This window comes from Dermacentor albipictus, chromosome 10 (genome assembly GCF_038994185.2).
Source record: "Dermacentor albipictus isolate Rhodes 1998 colony chromosome 10, USDA_Dalb.pri_finalv2, whole genome shotgun sequence".
Taxonomy (NCBI): Eukaryota; Metazoa; Arthropoda; class Arachnida; order Ixodida; family Ixodidae; genus Dermacentor; species Dermacentor albipictus.
Window position 1 is genome coordinate 70,497,245 of NC_091830.1, and position 24,138 is coordinate 70,521,382.

Below are 24,138 nucleotides of genomic sequence, written 5' to 3' on the forward strand. Positions count from 1 at the left end.
TACAACGTAATACGCCGCACTTGGCCAAGAGGCAACAGCCCGCGCTAGCCTCCAATCGTTGTCGTCGTCTTCTTACCGCTCGCCTCTTCGTCATCGGTAATGCTATTCCGTAGCACTACCCCCGGCGGCAAAAGCGCCGTCCCGGAGCGACTAAAGGCCGGACTTGGAAACAGTGTAGTAGGCCTTGAGCCTACTGACGTGCACGACATCACTAGGTGCCACAGTAGATGACGAGGTTGAGCTCACAGGGGCAATTTCGTACGTCACAGGCGTCACCTGGCGCAGCACGCGGTAGGGCCCTGTGTATCGCGAAAGGAGCTTTTGTGAAAGTCCGACGTGACGAGAGGGCGACCGCAAGAGCACGAGCGCACCAGGCGAAAACTGTACGTCACGGTGGCGGGCGTTGTACTGACGCTGCTGAGTGGTTTGCGAGTCCGTCAGTCGAGCACGGGCAAGCTGGCGTGCATGGTCGGCGAGAGCGATGGCGTCGCGCGCATACTCGCTTGTTGAGATCGAAGTAGGAGGAAGTGCCGTGTCAAGGGGCAGGGTCGGTTCGCGACCGTAGAGCAGATAAAAGGGAGAAAATCCGGCGGTGTCGTGCCGGGAAGAATTATAAGCGAATGTGACGTAAGGAAGGGCAATGTCCCAGTCGTGGTGGTCCTTGGAAACGTACTTTGACAGCATATCGGTAAGAGTACGGTTTAACCGCTCTGTCAGGCCATTGGTTTGAGGATGGTATGAGGTAGTCAGCTTGTGTTGAGTGGAGCAGGAACGTACAATGTCGGCGATAACTTTCGAGAGGAAGTTACGACCACGGTCAGTGAGCAGCTGTCGCGGGGCGCCATGAAGTAAGATAATGTCCCGCAAGAGAAAGTCCGCGACGTCAGTGGCGCAACTGGTAGGGAGAGCCCGCGTGATAGCGTATCGGGTGGCGTAGTCAGTTGCGACGGCTACCCATTTGTTCCCAGAGGATGACGTGGGAAAGGGACCGAGGAGGTCTCATCCAACACGAAAGAACGGTTCCACAGGGACAGTGATCGGCTGGAGATGACCGGCAGGTAGCACCTGAGGTGTTTTCCGACGCTGGCAGGTATCACAGGCAGCAACATAGTGTCGGACGGAGCGAGCGAGACCAGGCCAATAGAAGCAGCGGCGGACGCGGTCGTACGTGCGGGTTACGCCAAGATGTCCTGCAGTAGGTGCGTCATGCATCTCAAAGAGCACAGTCTGTCGTAGATGTTTTGGCACTACAAGAAGAAGATCAGATCCGTCAGGGAGGAAGTTCCTTCGGTACAGAATGCCGCCCTGGAGGACATATCGGCGAACGGATGCGTCGGTAGGTGTAGAGCGCAGACGCTCGATGAGTACTCGCAGCGATAGGTCTCGGTACTGCTCATCGGCGATGTTAGCGAAGGCAGACACAGAGGAAATGCCGTCGGCGGTACTACTGTCGGCGTCGTCAGGCTCGTCTACCGGGTAGCGAGACAGGCAGTCAGCGTCCTTGTGTAGTCGGCCAGATTTGTAGGTGACAGAGAAAGAATATTCTTGGAGGCGTAAGGCCCAGCGACCAAGTCTTCCTGAAGGGTCTTTCAATGAGCATAACCAACAAAGCGCGTGATGGTCTGTGATAACGGAAAAGGGTCGGCCATATAAGTATGGGCGGAACTTCGCAACCGCCCAAACTAGGGCCAGACACTCACGCTCAGTGATGGAATAGCTGCGCTCCGCGGGTGAGAGGAGCCTGCTGGCGTAAGCGATAACACGGTCGTTGCCGCGCTAGCGTTGTGCCAGTACTGCGCCAATTCCGTGACCGCTGGCATCAGTACGAACTTCGGTAGGCGCAGAAGGATCGAAATGGGCCAGAACGGGAGGCGTTGTGAGAACGTCGATTAGATGCGAGAATGCAGAGGCCTCGTTATCGCCCCACTGGAAAGGGGCATCTTTTTTCAAAAGCTCGGTTAGTGGTCGTGCTATGGCCGCGAAATTTTTCACGAAACGGTGGAAGTAGGAACAAAGGCCGATGAAGCTGCGCACATCCTTGACACACTTCGGAACAGGAAAGTGCGTAACAGCATGGATCTTGCCTGGGTCCGGTTGCACTCCGTTCGCGTCAACGAGGTGCCCAAGGACGGTAATCTGGCGACGGCCGAATTGGCACTTCGATGCGTTCAGTTGCAGACCGGCCCGACGAAAAACGTCCAGGACTGCCGAGAGGCGCTCGAGGTGCGTAGCGAACGTTGGGGAGAATACTATGACGTCGTCCAAGTAGCACAGGCATGTGGACCATTTGAAACCGTGAAGAAGGGAGTCCATCATGCGTTCAAAAGTGGCAGGAGCGTTACATAGACCAAACGGCATCACTTTGAATTGATAAAGACCGTCCGGAGTTACAAAAGCAGTCTTCTCGCGGTCGAGATCGTCCACAGCAATCTGCCAGTAGCCGGAGCGGAGGTCAATAGAAGAGAAGTAGCGAGCACCATGGAGGCAGTCAAGGGCGTCATCGATCCGAGGTAGGGGATACACGTCCTTTTTGGTAACCCTGTTAAGGTGCCGATAATCCACGCAAAAGCGCCATGAGCCATCCTTCTTTTTTACCAGTACAACCGGTGACGCCCATGGACTACATGACGGTTCTATGATGTTATTGGCAAGCATTTTGCGAACTTCAGCGTGAATAACTTGACGCTCAACCGGTGACACTCGATACGGGCGGCGATGAATAGGAGGGGCATCGCCGGTATTAATGCGATGTTTAACAGTTGTAGTTTGGGCCAAAGGACGATCGTGAAAGTCAAAAATATCGTTGTAGGAAAACAGAACGCGGTAGAGCTCACGAGCGTGCTCGGATGGCATGTCGGGCGCAATCATTTTCTGTAAGTCGGCGATGGTGCAAGTTGTCGACTGAGATGGTAGAGGAGGATCGGCTGAATTGCTGTCTACCTCAATAGATGCTATTGAGTGATCTTCGAATGAGCAAAGCTGGGCCAGAGACATCCCGCGTGGCAGCACTTTTGTCGTCAAGCCAAAATTGACCACTGGCAGGCAGACGCAATTAGCCGTAATAGATAAAATGGTATGAGGTACCGTGATCCCGTGTGTAAGGAGGACGTCTTGTATAGGAGCCACGATATAGTGACCGTCGGGCACTGGTGGGGATGACACTAGGTCAACGTAAGTCACGCCGTAGGTGGCAAGCGAACAAAGTCGACGGAACTGAGGCGACTGGGGTGTGGTTCAGCGGGATCCAGAACAGGCAGGTCAAGGCGGAGAGTACTGGCGGAACAATCAATGAGAGCAGAATGTGCGGAGAGGAAGTCTAAGCCGAGGATGATGTCGTGGGGACAGTGGGCGATGACTGTGAATAGCACGACTGTTGAGCGATCGGCGAAGGAGACGCGGGCGGCACACATACCAATTACGGGGGCTGTTCCGCCATCGGCGACACGGACAACAAGCGTCGTGGCGGGCGTGATTATTTTTTTCAGGCGGGTACGAAAGTCCGCGCTCATTATCGACAAATGCGCCCCAGTGTCTATAAGAGCAGATACAGGAACACCGTCGACTTGCACGTCAAGAAGGTTCAGATGAGTGGGCAACGTCAGTGGAGGATTTGGCGGCGCAGGGAGCAATGCAGCGTCACCTCGAGGCGCTGCATCATTCAGTTTTCCGGCTGGGAGCGGCGTCCGAAGGGAGTCGGCGAAAAGGAGCGACGGGGCTGGGGAGAGCGAGATTGTCGTCCTTGGGGCGAAGGTGAACGAGAATAGGGGCGGTTCGGCGCAGGAGAGTCAGTGGCGGCATTATCGGAGCGTGCGGCATAAGGACGAGAAGCGCCACCCGAGGGGCGAGAATAGGCAGTATAAGCAGACCGGGTCGGGGAAGTCCAGCGACTTCGACAGTGCCGAGAAATGTGCCCGATGCGACGGCAGTGAAAACAAATGGGCTTGTCGTCAGCAGTGCGCCATTCAGCTGTGTTGCGGAAACGTGGTGGGTAAGACGATGCGGGACGGGGCGGAATCGAAGAAGCCGGATGGGTATCAGGGTGATGGGCCGAGCAGATGGTGTGAAGGCCCATGTTTTCGAACTCCTGGCGGACAACTGCCTGGATCAGGGAAACCGTGACTGCCGGTGCGTTGGTGGGGCTGGAGTCGAAGGCAGCCGGATAGGCGGCCTCAATCTCACGCCGAACGATCTTGGTAATATCGCCGGTGTTGTTGGGACGAGGAGCGTCGGCACAGGAAGAAGTCGCTGGGGTGTTGGGCAAACGGGCAAACTGCTGATCGATACGTCTGCTTTTAGCGAGTTCCAGGCGGCGGCACTCTTTGATAACAGCATCCACCGTCGCGACGTTGTTGAATACGAGCAAGTTGAAGGCGTCATCGGCAATGCCTTTGAGGATGTGGGATACCTTGTCTGACTCAGGCATGTGTGCATCAACTTTGCGGCACAGAGCCAGGACGTCCTGAATGTACGTGACATATGGCTCTGTTGACGTCTGCACACGGCCGGAAAGCGCCTTCTGCGCGGCAAGTTTGTGACCGTAGGGGTTGCCGAACAAGTCTCGGAGCTCTTGCTTGAACGAATCCCAACTGGTGAGCTCCTCTTCGTGCGTCCGAAACCAAACTCGAGGTGTGCCACCGAGGGAAAAGACTACGTTGGCGAGCATGATAGAAGGGTCCCACTGGTTATTGCGGCTGACCTGTTCGTACAGGCTGATCCAGTAGTCGACGTCGTCCCCATCTTTGCCCGAGAATACGCCAGGATCACGAGGAGCAGGGAGAGAGATGTAGGTCGTCGAAGTGGCAGGAGGGGTCGGAGGCGGCTGAGTCGAATTGTCATCGCCGGGAGCCATGAAGCTAGGCTCGACGTACCGTCCACTGCGAAGCTCCGTGACGAGGTACAGGGACCGTCCACCTCCACCAGATATGTTACGTAAGAAGACGCAAATGAAAAGCTATATACAAGTATATTTACAACGTAATACGCCGCACTTGGCCAAGAGGCAACAGCCCGCGCTAGCCTCCAATCGTTGTCGTCGTCTTCTTACCGCTCGCCTCTTCGTCATCGGTAATGCTATTCTGTAGCAATATATATTGGTACATTCCTATTTGTACTTTGTAAATAGCTGTAAGGCTTCATTAACTTTACTTCAAGTTTGCGCCATTTAAAAAAAATGAACACGTGAAGAACCGCCTAATGTTGACAAGCAGTTAAAGAAGCAAGTGAGGCGTGTAGAATCTAAGCTCCAGTATTAGTTAAGTCCCCGTGCTACTGCCGAGCGTTTCTGTGAGGAAATGCGAAAATTCGATATTATACCATGAACTACTCGTCGTGAGCAAACCTGTTTTAGCGGAATAAAATCAACGTAACTGCTGTAGAAGTCATATATAGCCAGCTTTGTGACATACTTGTTGCACCGCGGCAGGTATGGTATCATAACTGGATTCCTATAGGCTATGCTCTTGCGATTGTCTATCCGCGTATGAAAAACCCGCAATGGGCTGGTCTGCGTAGCTTCGGCTGGCACTGTAGCGTTGCCTTCGAGAGCTGCATTGTTGTCTAAGAAATTAGCTCTTTGAATAAATGTTCGCAAAGGAAGACGTCGTAAAAATATATTTGAGACGACCACCATAAGTATACAAGCAGAGAGAACGAGGGCGAACAAACGAAAACACCGCAGAAAGCGCCCGGACAACGCCCGAACTGTAGCAGACGACAGGCGCGAGTCCGTGCCCTGACGTCACGCGAGCGGCGCTAGCAGCGCCGCTCGTGTTCATTCTCGGGGCTAATAAAATTCAACTTGTGATAGCACGGCAGTGTTTAGCATGTATGAGACGCTCAGGATAGATTGCTTTCGAGACACGTGCATAAACCTACATCTTGATACATTTACCTGCATAAGCCAGGTCAAGCACCAATTTTGGATTAAGGTTACATCGTCCTCCCGCAATGAATGATTCTTACTCAAACATGATTCTTACTACTAACAATCACACTAAGCACAGTCAGAAATATAACACTTCCGCTGCAGGCGTTGCTTTAAAATGTTTCAATGTGTATATCTAAAATATTTGCAAGTTAGGTAAGTGAACTTTGACTTCTGGGAATATGATGACCAGCTGCGCAACACAAATGTTTCTTGTGCAGATTTTTTTCTGAAGTAATCATGCTTTTTTGTTTTCCATGTTCCTTTGGTCATTTTGAGTGTGTAAAGCGAATTTCTGTATATAGTGGGAGAAACGTAGCAGCTGCAAACGTGAATTATGGTAACTCTGTCCTAAATGTAGGCCGGGAAAGGTCATGAAAATATTGAACGGTGAAAAAACTTACGGTTGAGCTCTCACAGCCGGTTCCAAAGTCCGAGTGACACTGTACGAAAAGAAACGTAGCAAACGTTACGGTCTGAAAAGAAACGTCTCTAATTAAAACCAAAGAAATAGGGTAATTGCAACAGAGGCTTCCCGCAATTGTGCTTTCCTTATTGGCACAAACCGCCACCCTACATGCAAGGAAGTTCCACTTGACATAGGATACGAGAGAGGATATGCTGTTAGCTTGTTTCTCTACAAGTGGCTGCTCTTATCAAGGTACAGTTGCACCGCGTTCTTGTTCTTTTGGAACAATTGATACACACTACTAGCCTTTGTGTGCAGTTGCTAGACCAGTGCCAGGTTTTTCTGGATGTGGAACGAGTGGCTATGGTTTTTAGTTGTATAAAGTTTTCAATAAGGAGTCTCCTTCAAACAATTTCTATTTTAACACCTTCCTTATTAAGGAAGTTGCGCAAAAACCGTTCGTGCGCAACAGCTTTTAAGCGACGTGCTGGACGAAATATTAAGAGAGCGAAGTACCTGACGCTTGGGAGTGCGCAAAGAATGCATGAATATCAGCCTGATAACACATCGATACATCTCCATTTAGGTTATGGGAACACTTGGATAACCGATGTCCGATAATACGCATAGACACACCTATGTTCCATGCAGGTGTTCCGCAAAGATATAAATATTGTTACGGAATGGTGAAACAAGAGAGAGAGAGGAAGAAAATCGCGAGACGCTGGCTGCTCCATGTTCTTACTAGTAAGCCATTTTAACCCACTTGACTCTCCTTCTATATACATTGTAAATACAGTCTTATACTCCCAACATCTCCGTAAAATATTGGTGGGAGGCGCGGGGTACCACGGCTGGAAACGGAGCGCCGCAGTGGACGTCGCATCGCCGTCCTCACCAAGAATGACGGTGAGCACACGGGACCAACGTCGTTGGCGCCTCCAACGTCACCATCGCACGTTACGTCGCTGTCCCCTTCGGTTGTTATCGTGCAACCCAAGGATCCCGGAACTTTCTGCGGGACTGATGTCGCCGATTTCGAAGAGTGAGTGGATATGTACAAACATGTGAGTGAAATCAACAGATGGGACCCTAGGCTTATGCTAGCTAACTTGTTATTCTAGCTAAGAGGCACGGCAAAGGTGTGGTTAGAAAACCATGAAGAGGAGCTGACCAGATGGGACCAATGCAAAGAGAAGTTAACACAGTTGTTGGGTGAACCAGCCGGCCGTAAAGTTGCCGCAAAGCAGGAATTCCCCGCAGAGTCCTATGATTAGTATAGCCAGGACACTCTCACCCTTTGTCGTAAAGCCGATCACGACATGACAGAAGCTGAGAAGGTAGGGCATGTACTCAAGGTAATTGCTGACGACGCCTTTAATCTGCTCATGTGCAAAAGCTGCTCTACAGTTGATGCTATCTGCAAAGGGTGCCGACAATTCGAGCAGGCCAAAAGCCGACGCGCCCTTCACACATTCACCAGACTTCCCAATACTGCCGCAAAGTCGACGTGTGATGATCAGCCCGTACAGCAGCATGCGTCGCCATCAGAGGACGTGGTGCGAATCCTTCGATAGAAACTGGACCCGATGGCGCCAGCAGCTTTCTGTTCGCGTAACCTTGATGCTACCCCTTTTTCAGTCCCCCTCGTGCAAGCCATTGTTCGACAGGAACTTGAAAGCTTTGGCCTACATTCTGTCTGCGCTGTCACCAACCCCAGAGCCAAGGAACGCCCTTCTACTATTTCCGCTCCCCCCCGACGCTTCTCTCCGCGTTATAGCAACCCGACTGAGTGGAGAACCGCGGACGACCAGCCGATATGTTTCACCTGTCGCCGCATTGATCAGGTCGCCAGATACTGTCGCAACTCGTGGCCCTGAACACCTCGCACGCCGACCAACCTGAGCCATTTTAATGGAAATGCCCGCAACGCTTCGCCCACCACCGAGTATAACAGCGCCGACAACTCTGCTAGGAACACGTAGTACAGCCGCTCACCATCGCCGCGCGGACACCAGTCTTGTTCACCGCAAACGCGTCGCCCATCTTCCCGTTCACCGCAGCCCCGTCGCCTTTCGTCCATTGTCGTTTTTGGCCTCACCCTTTAGGAAAAACAAGAAATGCAGCCTTCGGATGAGGTGCTGCATTGCCCACTACTGCAGCAAATCCTGTCTGTGCCACCAAAGAGAAGTGTAATTAACGTTAATATAGACGGTGTACCTGTCCTATACCTAGTCGACACTGGTGCCCCCGTATTTGCGCTGAGTGCAAGGCTGCGTAGACGTTTAAAGAAGGTCCTCACCACAGCAGCTGCCGTAATTCTTCGTGTGGCCGACGGCTGCGTGCTGGTTGTACTTAGAATGTGTACTGCGCGTATATGTATAGCCGGCCGCCCGATTTCTGTTCTCTTTGCTGTGGTCGACAACTGCCCTCACGACATTATTCTTGGATTAGACGTTTTATCCCATCATTCCTCTCTCATCGACTGCGCAACCAGCATTCTTCAGTTGCAACTGCCTCTTAGTCGCCGATGCTTTGAGCACCGCTCCACCACACTTGTGTTCGCTTCAGTTGTGCGTCTGTCACCTGAGGCAGTCACTTACGTCGCTTTGACCGCACAGCCACGGAATCCTGAAGGTGAATATGTCCTTCGCCCTATCATCGACGTGCTTTTGAACAGGAACATTTCTCTTCCGCATACGCTGGTGACGATTACTAATAACAACGTCGTTCTTCCGCTTCTGAATTTCAGCCTGTGCCATCAAGTGCTTCCAGCCGGCATGCTCTTGGCCACCGTCTCTAACACTTCAGAATTTGACATTGAAAGTATGAATACCGAGAGCAGTGTCTTAGCACCAATTGCAGCTCACAGCTCTGCTCCCCTAACGGATGACTTGGCGACCTGACCTAACCTCTGCAAAGGCCAAGGACATACGTCTCCTCCGCAAATCGTACCCAGACATCTCCGATTTCCGCGACAAGCCTTTAGGACAAACATATGTTGTACACCACCATATCAACACTAGAGACAAGAATCCTATTCGTCGGCGTCCCTATCGTGTACCGCATGCTTAACGTGGAGTCATCCAATAAGAAGTGGACAAAATGCTCTGCAAAGGGGGCATCGAACCATCAGCCAGCCCTTGGTCTTGGCCTGTCGTCCTTGTGGAAAGATGGTAACTGGCGTGGTTGCCTCTATTATCGCCATTTAAACAAGATTACCCGAAAAAACATCTACCCACTACCACATATCGATGACGCATTGGACTGCTTGCGCGGAGCTAAATACTTCTCGTCCATCGATCTTCGATCCGGCTACTGGCAGATTTGAGTTGATGAAATAGACCTCGAGAAAACGGCCTTCATCATGCCGGATGGCTTATATCAGTTCAAAGTCAAGCCCTTTAGCCTATGCAATACTCCTGCGACATATGAATGTAGGATGAACTTTCTTCTGCGAGGCTATAAATGGACCACCTGTCTCTGTTACCTTGACGATGTTGCTGTTTTTCTCCCGCGTTCGGCAGCCACCTTATCCGACTCGCTGCCATTCTCGCGGTCTTCCGAAAAGCCGGCCTCCAAATGAACTCCACGAGTTGTCAATTCGGGCACCGTCACATTACCGTGTTGGGACACCTCGTTGACGCATCCGGTGTCCAAGCAGATCCGGGAAACGTTCGCGCCGTACGCAGTTTCTCTGTCCCACGTTCTGCTTCTGACTTGGCTGCTTCATCTTCCTGTGTTCTTACTTTCACCATTTCGTCAAAACCTTTGTCGACGTTCCCCGGCCTTTGACTGATCGTCTAAAGAAGAACACGCCATTCTCACGTGGCCCTGACCAAGATCACGCATTCAGCGCTCTCATCGGGTTTCTGACTACCCCTCCCATACTTGTCCACTTTGATCCATTTGCACCGACCGAAGTCCACACTGACGAAAGCGGCCACGGCATCGGCACTGTTCTCGACCAACAGCACAACGGTACCCAGCGCGTGTTAAATTACGCCAGCTGCCTGCTGTCACCTGCTGAGATTACTCCATCACCAATCGAGAGTGCTTGGTTTTAGTTTGGGCTGTCACCAAGTTCCGACCATATTTGTACGGCCACGCGTTGTACGGCCACGCGTTGTACGGCCCACAGCCGACACAGCAGTGTTGCGTCACGTCGTGAAAGGTTCGCTGGTAATTTACGTTTCAGTGATGGGTCGAGGCTGTATAAATGACACTTAGAGTTCTGTGGTGCATGCCAGTAACTTAACGTGGGGGTACGAGCGAGAGTGCGAAGTTTTCTTGCAGCGCTGACTCTCGATAAAGGTATAAGGAGTGTCGGTGCGCCAGCCTGGGCACGTCGGGCAGCGCCATCGACGAGGTGATTACCAACGACGCCACAATGTCCCGGCAGCTACTGAAATATGATATGTCCTCGTTCAGAAGCGCAATGGCAGGTTTCGTTGATTTGTGACACCAGCTGTTCATAATTGCCACATCGTAAACTTCGCAAGCTCTGGAGAGCTGCTTTCCAATCGCAAAATATTGCCGATTGGCTGGGCGGTTCTTTTTCAATGTATTCAACAGCAGCGCGAAGAGTGGCCAGTTCGGAACCTGTAGATGTCGTTACATGTGAAGTCTTAAACTTGATGACGACCGATTGAGATGGTAGAACAATGGCACCCGTAGAATTTTCCGAGACAGAACCATCCGTGTAAGCATGGATTCGGATAACATATGAACAATGCAAAAATTACAATGTGATCTGCTTGAGAGCCGCGGTGATCAGGCTAACTTTCTTCACTATTCCTGTAACACGAAGGTACACAGGAGGCTTTTTCAAGCACCACATAGGGGATGGCGTTCTTGTTGCGAGTGAGTGTCTCAAAAACGAAGAGTGCCGGTTTGCCGCAATTGATCTGGAGAACGCTGCCTTGGGTCTTTTCTCAGGCAAGCGAGCGAGATGGTGGTCAGGAACTCTGGATATATGGCGAACATGCGCCCGGAGTGTGTCGATAGCTCTATAAGTCATTATTGGGTGGTCTCTCGCGGTGGCAATTTTCGCCATGGTTGAAGCATTTCGAGGTAGCCCCAGATATGTTCGAAGGGCTTGGCCTTGAATGCTCTGTAGGACATGGATGTTAGTTTTGTTAGCGTTGGACAGCACTGGTGTGCTATATCACAAGTATCCTAGGAAGAGCGCGCTGTACATTTGAAGCATACATGCCATGGATGTGCCCCACGTTTTACCGGCAAGAAACCTTAGTATATGGAGATAGAAGGAAGCCGCTTCTTCAAGTGTGAGATGTGGGGCTCCATGGAAGGTCTCTGTCGATAATAACGCCTAGGAATCGGTGAGTTTTTGCGCAGGCAATTGGTTGGTGGTCAACAGAAATTGGCTACCAGGTCATGGGCTTGTGGGTGAAAGCGACTAAGGCGCACTTCTCGGTCGAAATGCTGAGGCTTTGAGCACACAGGTGGTTCTTATTAAATATTGGCACGTGTTCAATGGCAAATAATCAGTGACCAAAGTTGGCGCAGCAAAAGTTTTTCTGAGGGTGGCACGTACCCAGTTACCCCAAGTTGACTTAATAGAGGTTCATTAAAAACAAAATTTATCCAGTGCCACCTACCGAGGAACACGAACTGGTTCGACTGTTAGAAATCAGATGCTCTGCGCGTCAAGACACAGAATTCCCAGTGACTCCAGATGAGGGCAAAACGATTACATTCCCAGCCTGGCAGACTGATGGGTACTCATCGCAAAAAACCAACATGCAAAAAGTCCTCCGGCTGGATTGCGTGGAAGAGGTTGAGTTGGACAGAGTCTAGAGCTGCTAATCAACGGTTAGTTGAATTAACAGAATTCTTACTTATTATAAAAAAATGGAGTCAGTGAGAGGACAATATTAGTTCAGGAGGTGATATAAGGACGCGTGCATGCCTGCATGCCAACTGGGGATATTTTAACGCAAGCTATTATACGGACTCTTTTCAAAGGGATTCCATGGGCGCCACTATGACTGAAGTGGTGACATGTTCATTGCTTGCTTCAGCTGCCTCTGTTGCCGCGCTGGTTACAATTGATGCGCATGAGGCCCCTGTCCATGGGTCAACAAAGCTTTGTGTCGTAAGCCACCATCGTTCTAGATTCACTCTCACATGCCTCCCCTCACACCTACAGCATACGGCGTGCAGCCCCTATCTCATCGCACTTGGACTTTACAGGGAACGTCACAATGATGTCGACGCAAACGCCAGCGCCAACGATGCGGCAGATAGTCTGGTGGAGTGCCATACAATGGCAATCAAAATTATACCTAGTTAGAGTGACGCTCGCAACAGTTAAATCTGTTTGGTTACGCTCAGATGTTGCCATGTTTTATTGTTGTATGGAATCGTGAGAAAATTGCCAATGCCTTAACCGCGGAAGACAAGTTGTCAACACAGATATTTTATAGGTTCCCTTGTCTGTTCTTGTTATAACAATCACTCACTCTATCTCCATATGGGTATCAGTTTATTTGCTTAATGCTAATGACCTGCAGGTAACCATTTCATTTGGCTACATCAGAAAAGTTTTCGTGCTCTTTTCGTGTACCTAGCCAACTTTATTACTGTCTTAGTACATTGTAATTGCGGGAAAAAAATATGCGAATATGCGGATAATGAATACCTTCTTCCGGAAGCGGGAGAGCCGAAACTGGACGTGGAAAAGCCCGAATGGCGAGACTTGAAATGACTTTATACTCTGCGCTAACACTGGCATCATACAAGATGTGGACGTGCTCGGCAAGGTGCGCTGCAGAGTCCATAGGATGGTACGAACTCGAATTAGCCTAGACTTGAGGAGAGAACGGAAGAAACTGGTACATAAGAAGCCGATCAATCAGTTAGCGGTAAGAGGTCAAATAGAGGAATTCCGGATCAAGCTACAGCACCGGTGTTCCGCTTTAACTCAGGAAAAGGACCTTAGTGTTGAAGCAATGCACGACAATCTTATGGGCATCATTAAGGAGTGTGCAATAGAAGTCGGTGGTAATACCGTTAGACAGGATACCACTAAGCTATCGCAGGAGACGAAAGATCTGATCAAGGAACGCCAATGTATGAAAGCCTCTAATCCTACAGCTAGAATAGAACTGGCAGAACTTTCCAAGTTAATCAACAAGTGTAAGAAAGCTGACATGAGGAAGTAAAATATGGAAAGAATTGAACATGCTTTCAGGAAAAAAAGAAGCCTAAAAGCAGTGAAGGAGAAACTAGGAATTGGTAAGAATCAGATGTATGCATTAGGAGACAAAACGGGCAATATCATTACTAATATGGATGAGATAGTTCAAGTTGCTGAGGAGTTATATAGAGATTTATACAGTACCAGTGGCACCCACGATGGTGATGGAAGAGAGAATAGTCTTAAAGGAAATTGAAATCCCACGAGTAACGTCGGAAGAAGTAAAGAAGGCCTTGGGAGCTATGCAAAAGGAGAAGGCAGCTGGGGAGGATCAGGTAACAGCAGATTTGTTGAAGGACGGTGGGCAGATTGTTCTAGAAAAACTGGCCACCCTGTATACACTATGCCTCATGACCTCGAGCATACCGGAATCTTGGAAGAACGCTAACCTAATACTAGTCCATAAGAAAGGGGACGCCAAAGATTTGAACAATTATAGACCGATCAGCTTACTGTCCGTTGCCTACAAAGTATTTACTAAGGTAATTGCAAACCTAATCAGAAACACCTTAGACTTCTGTCAACCAAAGGTCATAGAAAAATGTGCGCAATATAACCAACCCTTATATATAGCTGTCATTGATTACGAGAAAGCGTTTGTTTCAGTCGAAACCTCAGCAGTCATGGAGGCATTGCGGAATCAAGGTGTAGACGAGCCGTATGTAAAAATACTGAAAGATATCTGTAGCGGCTCCATAGCCACCGTAGTCCTCCATAAAGAAAGCAACAAAATCCCAAGAAAGAAAGGCGTCAGGCAGGGATGTATTATGCCTCCAATGCTATTCACAGCGTGTTTACAGGAGGTATTCAGAGGCCTGGATTGGGAAGAATTGGGGATAAAAGTAAATGGATAATACCTTAGTAACTTGTGCTTCGCTGATGATATTGCCTAGCTTAGTAACTCAGGGGACCAATTGCAATGCATGCTCACTGACCTGGAGAGGCAAAGCAGAAGGGTGGGACTAAAAATTAATCTGCAGGAAACTAAAGTAATGTTTAACAGTCTCGGAAGGGAACAGCAGCTTATGATAGGTAGCGAGGCACTGGAACTGGTAAGGGAATACATCTGCTTAGGACAGGCAGTGACTGCGGATCCTGATCATGAGACTGAAATAATCAGAAGAATAAGAATGGCCTGGGGTGCGTTTGGCAGGCATTCTCAGATCATGAACAGCAGGTTGCCATTATCCCTCAAGAGAAAAGTATATAACAGCTGTGTCTTCCGAGGACTCATGTACGGGGAAGAAACCTGGAGGCTTACGAGAAGGGTTCTACTTAAATTCAGGACGACGCAGCAAGCTACGGAAAGAACAACGATAGGTGTAACGTTAAGGGATAAGAAAAGAGCAGATTAGGTGAGGAAACAAACGCGCGGTAATGACATCTTAGTTGAAATCAAGAAAAAGAAATGGGCATGAGCAGGAGATGTAATGAGGAGGGAAGATAACCGATGGTCATTAAGGATTACGGACGGCATTCCAAGGGAAGGGAAGCGTAGCAGGGGGTGGCAGAACGTTAGGTGGGCAGATGACATTAGGAAGTTTGCAGGGACAACATGGCCACAATTAGTACATGACTGGGGCAGTTGGAGAAGTATAGGAGAGGCATTTTCCCTGCAGTGGGCGTAACCAGGCTGATGATGATGAGTATAATGATGACATTTTAATTCACTTACCTGACCAATGACTGCGGTTGGTAGAGATACATTTTTACTGACGCCGGAACCGGACAGATTTATGGTTCCCCCCTTCAGCAGGCCAACCATGCTCATGAAGTTCGTGGCATCTGTTCAAGGAAAGGCATAGGCATCGAGGTTGTGCACCGGAATTGAGGTATATAGCTGTTTAGTGAAACAAGAAGGTCCTTTCCTAAAGGTAAATGTACATGTGGGAGGAATTGAAGGATTTATAGAAGTATGAGTGGTTCTAGCAACAAATACGTAGTTTGTTTTGCATGTGAACGCTCTTAACCATGGACAACTTTTTTATCTTTAATTGCATGCTGAATTGCACCGATTAGTACATGTCTAATAAAACCCCAATAAACTTTATTATAAACAGAAGGGCTCAGAAGCACCAGCCCAGAAGGATTCCTTCCACTGAGTAATTCCACCTGATCTCAAATGATTAAAAGGTTCCCCTCTGATCCCCGTGTTGATACGTTAAAGTGAACATTTAAATTTTTGTGACAGCTATATATAGTCCATGCACTGTGGCGGTTTCTGCTGAAGCATATTAGGATTCGTGTTGTTAATGTTTACACCCGAAAGCACAAACAAATTTGCAATTCTTTTTTAATTCCTCGACTATTTAGTGAACTAACTATGCTTGTTTCTACAAAACAATCTCGAATTACAGCAGTGTGATTACGCGTCTACAATTATCCCACGTGAATACAAAACAATGATAATCCCGTAAGATGAACGAGCAGGAGTTTAATATGTGTTTTATTACCATTTAAAACTTGCTCTCGAGAGGTGTAGATGAATATCTGTGGTTTCGTTAGGCAAGTTCAAGGTTCAAGGGAACGTAGCATTTAGAAGTATTGCCCATGACAGGTACAACGCCTAAGCCACAGCACCAAATTAAAGTCACAGGTGCAGGAAGTTGGGTAAAATTCCTAAGTGCCTGTATTCTAAGCCTGCAGTTCTTTTTAATTCACTCGGGTTTCCACTCGGCATAACGTCAATATGAAACTAAATATAAGCATGCAGGCCCGTTTTACAGAGATGCCGCAACAGTGACCTGTAAAAGCGATTGTCTATAATCCACCATTCATATTCTTTAGCTTGACCACTGTTCCATTTCACACCTCTACGTACACTTTCGTGAATGCTCTTTGTCCGAGGGAACATCCAAAGTATATGCTGGGCATCCGCTGGGAACGCAGGAGCGCAGCAGTTCGGACACTGGCCGATGTTTTCGTATGCTTCACCCCAAGCTCAAGAGATGGCTTGCGTAAGGACCGCCCCATTTCTAAGTCCAGAGAGAGACTACGTCCAGCCCAGAAAGATGGGGGTAAAGGACGCAGACGCGCGGGGAAATCAGGGCACGTATGTCACGCCGGAGTATGCATTTTCGGCCAATCAGCACAGAGCGCAGCTCCGAGGGAATGGAAAGAGAAGGAGTTACGAGTGTCGAGAAAGAGCGAGCAATGCTGTCCGCAAGGTCGTGTCATTTCTTGTTTTCCTTAGCAGTATAAAGCGCACACATGGATACCTGATGGTACGTTAGGCGTTAACCTTGGCACCACGGAAAACATGCCGAACGGAGAGTGCCGCATAAAATATTTCAGCGCTACTTATACGACTACAACGTGGCAGTCATGGAGAAAAGCACCGAATCACGTGATGACTCGCGGTTGTGTCTAGCCACACCGCAAAACTGCGTTAGAGTAGTATTCTAAGCCACTATAGATGCGGTGGTTCATTGTCTTCTCGCTCTCTGTTGCATACTGAATTGGTAACGTGCAGACAATAGGGAGGGCGCATTGTCACGAATGTTTCCACTGAAGTCGCAATCATGATTTCATGTGTCTGGGCTCGTACCTTAGGGCCTCAATTTCGGTGAGCCGAAAAGGTGCTTCGCAAGCTTCCTATCTTCTTCAACTGGTTGGTCGCGATAAGATTCTTCCCTCCCCCTTGTAGTATGTGTTGCTGTGCAAGCCTAGTGACATACTTGGGGACTGGAGATCATGCTCCAGAGGTCGGTATAGGTGATGAACTGCGCAAATTGACAGTGGCCTGTTCCGAACAACTATAAGCCGGTTTCTGTCTCTAAGCAGTGACTAAACCGTTTTGGCCGCTGACGCGTAATGCTAATGTCTTCATATCGCGCTCAATCTCTCGGAAGGGTCCGTCGTAGGCAGGACTGAGGAAGAACCGGATGACAACATGCGCATGTTGTGAGGAATTGGCTGTTGAAAACCGGACGAGAACTGTGTTATTTGGCGCCACCAGCAACGAGACAAGGCTTGGATTAGCTGAAAGCGAAGCAGATGCAAAAATATTTACGCAGCATCGGTTCTCCGCTCAACTACCACAACACATAATTACGTTCTATCTTTGTTCAACCTCCACCATACATTTCATCTCGCATAGACCACCGCCAAAAGGTAAACATTCCGCGCTGCAACCCCTCGGCTTTTCATATTCATTTCTTCCCCACACGAGCAAATATTGGAATAACTTACCCGCATTACTTTCAAGCATAATTGACACCAATAACTTTAAAAGCACACTTCAAAGTTTCATGTTTTAAATTAATGTTGCGTTTACTTGTTCTGTATAGTAACTGCTTTTTATGCAATTATTTTACATTATGGCTCGTATTTCTATATCGTATGTTCTTTCCTTTCTTTTTTTTTGTTACGCCATGTATTTTTGCCACGCTTACAAGTTTCTATTTACCATTCTTATTTTGTATACGATGTTTTTTGCCATGTTGTTTGCCTTCCTTCCTTATTTTGTGATTTGCCTCTGTATTTACTTTGCCCCTCCCCTCTGCAATGTACAACCGTACCTTGAGGATATTATAAATAAATAAAAAAAGTGCGACGGAGCGTGCGCGGGGTGGCGTCAAGAGAGTTGCGTTGTTGCCGCAGCAGCCTGTGACCTAGCATTGTGTCGTCTGCATCCATCGAACAGCTGCAGGTGATTCAGTACGCTTTGAGTTGAAGTTTGCTATCAGATTAGCTTGATGAAACAAGGTTATAACGGCGCGTTTTGAAGACAGGACACAGAAAGAATGCACACAGGACAGTCGCCGAACTTCAACTCTTCAAATCTTCGCCAAACTTCAAATCGAGTTGAAGTTCGGCGTCCGCGCTGCGTGCATTCTGTCCGTGTCCTGTCCTCGAAACACGCCGTTATAACCCTGTTCCAGCAAGCCAGCAACCAATTAGCCCATCTAAGTCTGTTAATTGCTCGGGAGTAGCATTTGCTTCCAAATTCTTGGCGTTAACGAAGTTAATAGTCTTTGCATTTGTAGTACCCTACCGGGAAACATAGTTCCAGCGCGCATTTGGACACGGACGAGGAGAGAAAGACAACACGAACGAACACCGGCGTTCATGTTGTCTTTTTCTCCTCGTCCGTGGCCAAATGTGCGCTGGAACTATGTTTCATAATGCTAATCATAACCAACTAGCCCAGCTGTCCATACCCTACCGGGCCCGGTTAACACTCCGTTGGTACTGCGTGCCTCCATTACGTTGTTGCTGGGTGCTGCGCGTCCGAGGTGCCAAGTTGCTGTTGAAGCAATACGCTGCTCGTCAGTTCGCTCGCTGCTGCTGCCGCGGGTATTTAACGCCAGCGCTTCGACAACCACTGCCCTCTGTCATCGAGTGTGACGTGTTAATGTTAGCGGTGCACGCTGACAGCATGTTTGTTAATTTAGCTAGCAAGTGAATGTTTGCAAATTCATACGACCGATAAAAGTGCTATCTTTACTTCGTACGGCTGTCTGCTAATTTTAAATCGCAATCGAACTTTCGCCTTTCTGGCGATTGTACGACTGTTCTTGTTGATATTAGCCAGGGAGCATCATGACAACTTGTTGGTTTCCGGCAGACACACATGAGGGATGTGCTCGTTATTTCTAACGAGAGAAGTTGTTTTAATAAAAGTGTTTGAACTTCTGTTTCTTCCTTACGCGAAATTGTCGCTTTAGTGACGCTGACGTGTCTGTTTCTTTTTTCGCATTCATAATACCAAAATTAACGAATTATTCGTTTAACTTCTAACATGTCTCATTGAGCTTGAGGAATAATGATAAATGAACTACGCCCAGAAGTCCATACATAATTATAAACTTAATTTTCCTAAAGGGAACATTTAATATTGTTCGTCTGATTAGAAATTAGTTTAACTCAATTATCACTGTATCAATGGGAAGTAAGGTAACGCTACAATGTAGCTTAACCAAAAGTTCAGCGCTACGATGTTTATTAGGGAACAGGTCAGTGCTTTTCCACAGGATGAACTGTATGTACTTTACCCGTGAACAGCACTTCACTTCATGTGCATTGTTCTCTTTCATCGAACTAACGATAGGGCCTCTGAAATTTAAGCATATTGCAGGATACTTCACAAATTTAAAATATTTGGCTTGAAGTTTCTTTCCTATTTTGTGAACCTCCTTTCAGAGTGCTCCTCGGGATTACCTTGTGTCGAGACTAAAAAACAAAGGCGGATACATTTTGGTATGATCATCATCATCATCAGCCTAGTTGCGCCCACTGCAGGGTAAAGGCCTCTCCCATACTTCTCCAACTACCCCGGTCATGTACTAATTGTGGCCATGTTGTCCCTGCAAACGTCTTAATGCCATGCGCCCGCCTAACTTTCTGCCGCCCCCTGCTACGCTTCCCTTCCCTTGGAATCCAGTCCGTAACCCGTAGTGACCATCGGTTATCTTCCCTCCTCATTACACGTCCGGCCCATGCCCATTTCTTTTTATTGATTTCAACTAAGATGTCGTTTACCCGCGTTTGTTGCCTCACCCAATCTGCTCTTTTCTTATCCCTTAACGTTACACCCATCATTCTTCTTTCCATAGCTCGTTGCGTCGTCCTCAATGTCAGCAGAACCCTTTTCGTAAGCCTCCAGGTTTCTGCCCCATATGTGAGTACTGGTAACACACAGCTGTTATACACTTTCCTTTTGAGGGATAGTGGCAACCTGCTGTTCATGAATTGAGAATGCCTGCCAAACGCACCCCAGCCGATTCTTATTCTTCTGGTTATTTCAGTCTCATGATCCGGATCCGTAGTCACTACCTGCCTTAAGTAGATGTATTCCCTTACCACTTCCAGTGCTTAGCCACCTATCGTAAACTGCTGTTCTCTTCCGAGACTGTTAAACATTACTTTAGTTTTCTGCAGATTAATTTTCAGACCCACCCTTCTGCTTTGCCTCTCCAGGTCAGTGAGCATGCATTGCAATTGGTCTCCTGAGTTACTAAGCAAGGCAATATCATCCGCGAATCGCAAGTTGCTAAGGTATTCTCCATCAACTTTTATCCCCAATTCTTCCCACTCCAGGCCTCTGAATACCTCCTGTAAACATGCTGTGAATAGCATTGGAGAGCTCGCATCTCCCTGTCTGACACCTTTCTTTATAGGGATTTTGTTGCTTTCTTTGTGGAGGACTACGGTGGATGTGGAGCCGCTATAGATATCTTCCAGTGTTTTTACATATGGCTCATCTACACCCTGATTCCGTAATGCCTCCATGACTGCTGAGGTTTCGACTGAATTTAACGCTTTCTCGAAATCAATGAAAGCTATATATAAGGGTTGGTTATATTCTGCACATTTCTCTATCGCTTGATTTATAGTGTGAATATGGTCTATTGTTGAGTAGCCTTTACGGAATCCTGCGTGGTCCTTTGGTTAACAGAAGTCTAAGGTGTTCCTGATTCTATTTGCGACGACCTTAGTAAATACTTTGTAGGCAACGGACAGTAAGCTGATCGGTGTATAATTTTTCAAGTCTTTGGCGTCCCCTTTCTTATGGATTAGGATTATGTTAGCGTTCTTCCAAGATTCCGGTACGCTCGAGGTTATGAGGCATTCCGTATACAGGGTGGCCAGCTTCTCTAGAACAATCTGTCCACCATCCTTCAACAAATCTGCTGTTACCTGATCCTCCCCAGCTGCTTTCCCCCTTTGCATATCTCCTAAGGCTTTCTTTACTTCTTCCGGCGTTACCTTCGGGATTTCGAATTCCTCTAGACTATTTTCTCTTCCATTATCGTCGGGGGTGCCACTGGTACTGTATAAATCTCTATAGAACTCCTCAGCCACTTGAACTATCTCATCCATATTAGTAACGATATTGCCGGCTTTGTCTCTTAACGCACACATCTGATTCTTGCCTATTCCTAGTTCCTTCTTCACTGTTTTTAGGCTTCCTCCGTTCCTGAGAGCCTGTTCAATTCCATCCATATTATAGTTCCTGATATCCGCTGTCTTACGCTTGTTGATTAACTTAGAAAGTTCTGCAAGTTCTATTCTAGCTGTAGGGTTAGAGGCTTTCATACATTGGCTTTTCTTGATCAGATCTTTCGTCTCCTGCGATAGCTTACTGGTTTCCTGTCTAACGGCATTACCACCGACTTCTATTGCGCACTCCTTAATGATGCCCATGAGATTGTCGTTCATTGCTTCAACACTAAGGTCCTCTTACTGAGTTAAAGCCGAATACCTGTTCTGTAGCTTGATCTGGAATTCCTCTAGTTTCCCTCTTACCGCTAACTCATTGATTGGCTTCTTGTGCACCAGGTTTTTCCGTTCCCTCCTCATGTCTAGGCTAATTGGAGTTCTTACCTTCCTATGGTCACTGCAGCGTACCTTGCCGAGCACGTCTACATCTTGTATGATGCCAGGGTTCGCGCAGAGTATGAAGTCTATTTCATTTCTAGTCTCGCCGTTCGGGCTCCTCCACGTCCCCTTTCGGCTAACCCGCTTGCGGAAAAAGGTATTCATTATCCGCATATTATTCTGTTCTGCAAACTCTACTAATAACTCTCCTCTGCTATTCCTAGAGCCTATGCCATATTCCCCCACTGACTTGTCTCCAGCCTGCTTCTTGCCTACCCTGGCATTGAAGTCGCCCATCAGTATAGTGTATTTTGTTTTGACTTTGCACATCGCCGATTCCACGTCTTTATAAAAGCTTTCGACTTCCTGGTCATCATGACTGCATGTAGGGGCATAGACTTGTACCACCTTCAATTTGTGCCTCTAATTAAGTTTCACAACAAGGCCTGCCACCCTCTCGTTAATGCTATAGAATTCCTGTATGTTACCAGCTATTTCCTTATTAATCAGGAATCCGACTCCTAGTTCTCGTATCTCCGCTAAGCCCCGGTAACACAGTACATGCCCGCTTTTTAGCACTGTATATGCTTCTTTTGTCCTCCTAACCTCACTGAGCCCTATTATATCCCATTTACTACCCTCTAATTCCTCCAATAACACTGCTAGACTCGCCTCACTAGATAGCGTTCTAACGTAAAACGTTGCCAGGTTCAGATTCTAATGGCGGCCTGTCCAGGCCGGACATTCTGGTATAATACGTCTGTAATATACGAACGTTTGTATTACAAGATATTTACTATTTTGGTAATGTGAACGTATAGTGAGAGTGCACTATACAAAAAAATATTATCCAGAACTTATACTCAGTGCTCTTTTTTTGCCCCGTAGCTCAAGCATAGATCTTGTGTATAGTGAATGGTCCTACAAATGCAAAATTAGTTTCAAGTAAAAGCAATAGGCTAAGTCAGTTTTGTGCTACATAGCTCCTCTGTTCTCATAGACACAGTGCCTATATACAAAAGGATGCAGGGACTGACTTTACCAATCAGAATTATTGGTCTTTACTGGTGCGCTGTAACTGGAAACACTTTATTTTCTCCATTGATTCGCTTGTTTCGTTTTTAGACTATATCTTGTCTTCTTTCACAGGATTTGTAAAACTTCAAATAAGGGCTAACATACCCTTTAGGGGTACTGTCTGTTGTTTTAGTTTCATTGCATTAAATCTTTTCGGGGCACTGCCAATTTTCGTTACTTCACATGAGATGCAAAACCAGTCAACTGTGCTATTTAAGCAGAAAGTCTCTGCAAAGAAGGGTATTACAAAACACCTTTGGAGTTGACGGGATACCATAATTGTAGCAGGTGCGTTTTTATAAATATAGCCTTTCAAGAATATACAGGAAAACTGCAGCATTGCTGTAACTAATTGTTACGTTATTGTGTGGTGAGGAACTTAAATTACGGGCGTTAGTTTCTTCCGGGGAAATAGATGAGAACCAATTCTGTTGGAAAGAAAGTGTGTTAAATGTCGGCTAGTCCTTAGCAGAAATACGCAACCATTTCTGCATTTCGCCCTGATCAATATACCGCCACCATGGCAGGGACTCAAGCCCGCAATCTTGTGTATAGCAGCGCAAAGCCTTATCCACTGAGCTACCGCGGAGTGTCGAAAAAACATACACGAGCCCGAAGGTGAGATGTTGCCTCTTGCCTTTTCCCTAAGGTACATACGAATGCGGCGTAGGAACGCATGCTTACAGACATGCGTTAAGACGGGTAACCGGGGTTCAGACGTGTATTCAAACAGTGTAACATCATAAGGTCTAGTGCGCTGCACAAACGCACGGGCAAAGAGGGTGGTCATCGCACGGGATCCCAAAAAATTTGAAATTTCTGGAGCACGAAATTCTAGAACGTGCGCCTAAATCAGAAAACTGTCTGAAAGCATGAGTTCCTTTTCCCGCCTCCATAAGAATGCTGCCGCCACGACCCGAAATTCACCCTGCGGCCACACGCTCAGTCGCCCCCCCCCCCCCACATTAGCCACCGCGGTGATTACTGGTAGCATTCCTTTTTATTTATTTTTTCTATGTATTCCTTTTAGCGGTCTCACATAATCGCAATAACTTACACATTAGTGTAGCCTTTTCCAACCTACGTCCATCATAGTCCTTACCAAACATCTGTGAAGCACCAATGATCGTAGCTGCACTAAAGAACATATTTATCGATGACCTCGTACCACATGCTCTGAATGAA

General features: G+C 47.7%; 1 protein-coding gene across 1 annotated transcript in view; it reads right to left on the minus strand.

Moving 5' to 3' along the window:
- Nucleotides 1-24,138, minus strand: part of LOC135898408 (uncharacterized) — a 65,397-nt gene that overhangs the window by 19,110 nt on the left and 22,149 nt on the right. Inside the window, exons 8-9 of the mRNA XM_065427329.1 lie at nucleotides 15,230-15,339; nucleotides 6,328-6,366 (exon numbers count right to left, since the gene is read on the minus strand). Of these exons, the coding sequence (XP_065283401.1) occupies nucleotides 6,328-6,366; nucleotides 15,230-15,339 (149 nt within the window). The remainder of the gene's footprint in view (nucleotides 1-6,327; nucleotides 6,367-15,229; nucleotides 15,340-24,138) is intronic.